At 40.1% G+C, this 6,276-nt stretch overlaps 1 protein-coding gene and 1 long non-coding RNA gene across 16 annotated transcripts in view; one reads left to right on the top strand and one right to left on the bottom strand.

Moving 5' to 3' along the window:
- nrxn1a (neurexin 1a) overlaps nucleotides 1-5,639 on the top strand; it is a 56,203-nt gene extending 50,564 nt beyond the window's left edge. For all 15 annotated transcript variants that reach the window (XM_025057692.1, XM_025057691.1, XM_008313959.3 and 12 more), the window contains 2 exons: nucleotides 2,191-2,269; nucleotides 2,917-5,639. In XM_025057692.1, coding sequence (XP_024913460.1) covers nucleotides 2,191-2,269; nucleotides 2,917-3,218 — 381 coding nt within the window. In that variant the 3' untranslated portion in view covers nucleotides 3,219-5,639. The remainder of the gene's footprint in view (nucleotides 1-2,190; nucleotides 2,270-2,916) is intronic.
- The window catches only part of LOC103381547 (uncharacterized), a 128,425-nt gene that overhangs the window by 106,901 nt on the left and 15,248 nt on the right, over nucleotides 1-6,276 (bottom strand). The gene's annotated exons all lie outside the window — the stretch shown is intronic.

Below are 6,276 nucleotides of genomic sequence, written 5' to 3'. Positions count from 1 at the left end.
AGTGTGTAAGGACACAGATCAGCCACTATGTGTGAACTAGGGAGTCAGGGAGGCATTGATGGTCGGTGGCACTGTTCAGCTGCTCAGGTAGAGATTTTGCTCTTTCAGCATGCAGATACTCTTTTCTTCGTGCTCTCTTTTTCTCTCTCTTCGCTATGTCCTCTCTTCTGTATCAAATTCTTTACTGCATTTTGTTGTGTATCTTTAACGGCATGTTTAATTAAAAGAGTCTCAAAAGGGAGACATAGACGACGGAAAAGATGGAGGGGAGCGATAGAAATGGCGAAGTATTTTAGCCATGCATCTTTTTAGCACACGCCTTTATGATTTATTGATGTTAATTAAGATGTGTTTGGCATGCCTCTTGCTTTTTTTTCTTCTTTGTTGTGTCCCTTGTGATTGCTGGCTCGATAATTCAATTACAGCCTTCAAGTTTAAATGGGGTGGTCAGGTGATGGGGTTATGTCACAGATGAGGAGGGTCTTGTTAAACTTGCTTATCTGCTTTTATTCCAGTCCGGTTTCCAACGGTGTCTGTGAAGGCCACATAGGTGGTTTAGGATCAATAATCAAGCACGGATGCCTGACAATGACTGTTGAAAGATGTCAGGGGTTATGCATTTCCAGCTGGCTGATTGGTTCTTTTGCTGTTTGGATTCTGGCAAAGGCAGAGTGGGTTATTGACTGACTTGATTCCAGAACCCAAGTTCACTCTAGCGTCATTTGACAATTCAGTGGGCAGAACTGATTGTAAAGCCAGTGGAGGGAAAAAAAGTGTCAATAACCTAATTTAAGATATAGTCCGTACTAAACTACAGCTAAAATATCAGGGCAACCTAATTCTAACCATTATACTAAACAAGCATGAGAATTTTTCAGATGAATTTACTAAATGGCTGCTGCGCTAATCTTATGTAATCCATGGTCCTACAAACACCTTTGGAGAAATGTATACTTAAGAAACACAGACAGGAAGGAAACTTACGGAATGCCTGTTTGAACACACACTTGGGGGTTCAAACTGAGCTATCATCAACCATTTATACTTTGATTTGATTTTCAGCTTATGTACTGCTGATTGTTATCTGCCTCTAGAGCTTGTTCTTCTCATAGCTCTGCTGCTTTCTTCCCTCGCCTTAATTCTCTGGGTTAGCAATATCTACTGCAATGCATCACAATCTAACTTCAATTTAAAGCTGTCACCGAACGCTCATTGTGCTTATTGTGGACATACAAATCCTCATACATCTTATGCTGAACCATCAGGGCTGCAATGTTTAACACCAGCTTATGAATATGTAGAGCACATAATCTTGGTATTAAGTAAAGATCAAAACACTTTGAAGTCCTTCCCTTCCTCCTCCTCCCTTTTCTTTCACCTTTTGTCTCCCTCTCTCTCTCTCTTTCTCTGTCTCTCTCTTTCAAAGCTTAATTTTTTCCGTCTGTCCATCTGTTTCTCCCTTTCTCTTCCTTGCCTCTTTCACACATTGGCTGGAATGGCAAATCAATGCTCAGGTCCCCACAGTGGGTGCTCACTCCCTTTTTTTATTCCCATCATTTTTAACAGCCTGAACTTAAGAGTTGCCATAGCAACAGTAGGAGCAGGGATGAAGAGGGATGAGGGGGGGTTTTCCATGGAGAGGGAACGAGACGCAGAGAGAGGGCAGCTGAGATATTACTTTGTTGCTGTAGATTAGAGATTGGATGCTGAGTTATTGATGAGGTGATAAAGGTGATTTAAATGCATCACTATTCTCTTTAATAAAAACTGATTTTATTCTTCTTTGCTCTACACCGCACGTGCTCCCACACTAACTGAATACACAATCCATATCAGATCAAACAAACACAGGAAAGCAAGGGCATGTGAAGTAAAAGAGGAGAAATTAAAGGAAGAGGGTTGGGAGTAGGAGGTGATATCTAGGTGTTCTTTTACCACTTTAAAATTGATTTTCTAAAATGTTCCTGTTTCTCTGTATTTGGTAGGTAGGACTTGGTTGGCTGCCACGCTGGGGCCCCAACAGGCAAACGTGTTTATGGCAAACCGAGAAATGAGTGGGATACTCTGAGCCGTGTGCTAACACATGTAGAAACAGAAGGAGTTGGTGTGGACTGCAAACTTTTAGAAGAGTGTGAAGATATAGGTCCCTTCCATATGTTACAGATTTTTTTGGTTTTCCCTTCTTCACAGTCAGCGGATGACCTGCTGGTGGCGTCAGCCGAGTGTCCCAGTGATGATGAAGATATTGAACCCTGTGACCCTAGTTCAGGTGAGCCACTGTCTACATATACATATACAGGGGTCCATGTAATGCTGTGTAGTTATGCAGGAATCAAATGCCTACATAACTCTCAGCCATTTTGCATGATCAGTCCAGACGCACAATAAAGGAACTCTTTTTGCAGTGACAGATTATTCTCTTATTTAATAAAGTAAACCCCCTTAGAGTGAGAGTAAGTAAAAGCGAGGGAGAGAGAAAGAAATTGAAGTGGAAAGAGACAATCATTTCTACTACTATGTCCTTTATGTATTTTCATTTAATTAAATGGCAATATAGCAGGTCTTGACCTAGTATTTGAAAAATAACTACTATAATGTAAAACTGAATTGCAGGTGTTTACCCGTGTAAGTAGTTGTGTCAAATGTGTGTAATGAAAATGATAAAATAAACCTCTGCTCTGGCTCTTCTTTCAACACACTGTAATGTAATCAGCTGACACATTACGTCCTTATGTAGGAACAGCTTTGACTTTAGTCTGCAGCCATTCCATTTCAGCATGTAGCATTATGCAAAATGTATGTAAAATAATTCATCTTTAGAATGCATCTTTTTACACCAGCTCTCCAACCTCCATGTTATACAAATTATTAAAATGTATTCCCTCCTAATGTATCTCCTCCCCTCCCACCTTACAGCTCGACCTCCACTGCCAGAGGTGAAGGTTTTCCCCGGTCCATCAGAAGTGGTGCGGGAAAGCAGCAGCACCACAGGCATGGTGGTGGGCATTGTCGCAGCCGCCGCTCTTTGCATCCTCATCCTCCTCTATGCCATGTACAAGTATCGCAACCGAGACGAAGGCTCCTATCACGTGGACGAGAGCCGCAACTACATCAGCAACTCTGCAACGCAGCCTAATGGTAGTGCCAAGGACAAGCCGCTGGGCATTGCCAAAATTTCCAAAAACAAGAAGAACAAAGACAAGGAGTACTATGTGTGAGGCAGAAGACGCCTAACACAGACATATCCGCATACACCTTTATATATAACGGTATATGTACATAAATAGATATATTCTCAAAAAAAAAAAAAACACACACATGCACACGGACATAGACATGCTGATGTTAAATGTTTACTCTCCAATAATCATACCTGCACACATTCTGGCAAGCACAAACATTTACACACTCAAGCACATACACAGAACATTGAAGCACACAAATACACACACAGGCGCTGGGACATGGACCTACACTGTACAGTATTTACCAATGAGCCAGGCTTCTGACAGTGGCTTGTTTTGTGAACACAAACACCATTCCAAATAATTTAAAAACAAGTCCTGTTATGAACCAATCCAGGGCCAGTCAGAAAAAAAGACAGATTAGTTCCCTGCCACAACACCTTTCCAGACTGACTCTGGGAGGTTGAGGACAACTGTGATTGAAAGAAAATGCAGACGGACAGTGTTAATATTGAGAGTACAAAAACAAGGATGGTGTGATCTACAAGCAACCAGAAAAGCACCAAGTGTCTCTTCCAAGCTTCTTGGCCTTCCTCCCTACTCACAGACGGGAATCATTGAAGCACTGAGGTTGCTGAAGAAACAAGCACACTGTTGGCCCAAGTCTAATTTCAAGCACCAGGACAGGAAAAACAGGGTGTAGCCATAGGGGCAGTGATTTACAAGTGAAAAGGCAGAGGGAAGGTTTGGTGCCGTTAATCTCATAAATGGGCTGCGGTTGTTAAAGAGAGAGCTGTTTTATGGCGGCCTGTAAATCAAAGGTGGAATCAGCAGAAAACTGAAATATTTTTCTGGACAGGATACTTGAGACTTCAGATGCTACCTACAGACACCAGTCATGCATGACTGTAGTGTCTCTCTCTCTCTTTCTCTCTCTCTCTCACACACACACACAAACACAAACACAGTACACGCAGATGCATACAACTTATTAATCTACACAAGCAGACCAATCTGCAGTGCTAAAGATCCACCATTTCTTCATGACTGATTCTGAAGACTATACAAGAAGACAATGGTGAAAATGAAAAAGACCATTATGATTATTATTATGGCAATGATATTGACGAATATGAAGAACATTTTGGGAGTGGGGGGGGGGGTCTTATTGCACGTGAACTATCTTACTCCGTGTGATTTTACAGCGTTGAAACTTCAAGACGTTACACCATGAAGCACCATCATCATAAACTTACCACCTTGGCTTGAAGTATTTCTGAATAAACGCACCTCTATTGGTTTTCAATGTGAGATTCAACGATGGTTTAACCCCTAAATCAATTGTCAGTTTATACCCTTATTAACAAATGTGAGCATTTCGAGTGTGCTGCATGCCTGAGTCTCTGAGCTTTGCTGTGGAGTGGTGGCGTGACCCACTATGTCCAAAGGTGGTATGTTTGTTTGTTGGAGGAGGTGTAAGAAAGAAAGGGTGACGTGGGTCCAGCGCAACACCTGGATGTGTTCGCCCACCTCAGGATATGTCCTGTTTTGTAGCCTGGCATCTAATGGGCTACCCTCACCATACCCGCTCTAAGAAACCACCTTTTATAGCAAAAACCCAGCGGAGGATGAAAAAAAAAAGTCAAAAATAGATCAAAGTAAATGTTACCATGTGTTGCTAATAGATAGAAAATCCAGTTCATGATGCCACTGGCCATGACAACTTGAGTTGCAATTTTATTGGTTCTTCCTTTTCTCTCTCTAGTTCGCACTCTCTCTCTCTCTCTCTCTCTCTCTCTCTATCTCTCTCTTTCTCTCTTTCTGTCTTTCTCTGTCTGACCCTCTCTTAGCATTTTTTTGTCTTCATGCTTTTGGTTAAACAATTTTTCGAAAGACATGACACAGTCACCAAAGGCCAGAAAGATGGTTTTAAAAATGTATCTCTTGGTGTACTTTTGCAGCATCTGAGCCTTCAACAGTTCAAGAATTGTAGCCCCGTAATGTATCAACGCAAAGAGTGCCATGACATGACTAATCCAGTTATTTCCTCCAGTCATTGTAACCAGTCAGATGCATGCCAAAAGGACATGGGCGACAGACATCAAAAAGGTCTTTTGTGAGATTTCACAGTATAATGTCAAAATAACTGACCTAACTCTCTCCATCCTTAACTGGCCTTTTTGACCTCATTGTTATCCTTCACTTCCACTAAGTCTATCGCTAAGTTTCTCCCTTGCTCTGTTGTTTTGCCATCGGAAACAAAGGAGGTGTCTCGACCAATAGGATTTTACATCTAGGTATTCATTAACCATGTTTTTTTTCTATATGTACAAATTTTCTACAGTATTTACTTTTTATTTTTATTGTTACTGTTCTTTGATGAACATAAAGTGGAAATTTATTATAAAAAATAGTTTTGAAGATTAATGAGTAAATAAAATATTACCCAAGTGATCCTGGTGTGCATGTGTGTTTTGGCCCTGCTCAAAGTTTCAGAGAGTTGCTCAGAGAGTAGTATTATTGTATCTATGTCATACATTGTATTCTATTTAAAAATCTAGATTATCGCCTTTGTGGTTCTCAGTGGTCTATGTGAGAGAATTATTGAGTATTTTAGGCACAACTCAATATTTGCAGCAGTCAATTTTATGACACAACAAAATCCAGTTACACTATAAATGACTTCATTATTGGCTGGACAACATGATCCAAGGGTTATAAAAATTAGATCCCAAAAGTAAACTGAATATTTATCTTTACTCTCACAATATAAAACTAAAAATAATTGCCCCAGAATTAGTTTTAATAGCCCATATACATCTGTTGTCCATGGCTGGGTAATGGAAAGAACATTAAAAAATACAATATGTACAACTTTACTGAGAAAAGTTTAGTTTAAACTAATGAACAGTTTAAAATGGTGAACTGGTCAAAGATTATACTTCAGTTACTTTGTTTACCTGGGAACTTTGGTAAAACAGGTTATGTTAACAAAGTAAGCAAAAGCAGTCTATAAAAAGTATAAAACATTCCATGTAATCTAATATGGTCTAATTTATCGACAATAAATTAGACCATATTAGACTGCTTA

The sequence above is a fragment of the Cynoglossus semilaevis genome, chromosome 8 (assembly GCF_000523025.1).
Source record: "Cynoglossus semilaevis isolate Cse_v1.0 chromosome 8, Cse_v1.0, whole genome shotgun sequence".
Classification (NCBI taxonomy): Eukaryota; Metazoa; Chordata; class Actinopteri; order Pleuronectiformes; family Cynoglossidae; genus Cynoglossus; species Cynoglossus semilaevis.
Note: the sequence above shows the minus strand (reverse complement) of the source record. Positions and strands in the feature narration are given on the sequence as shown.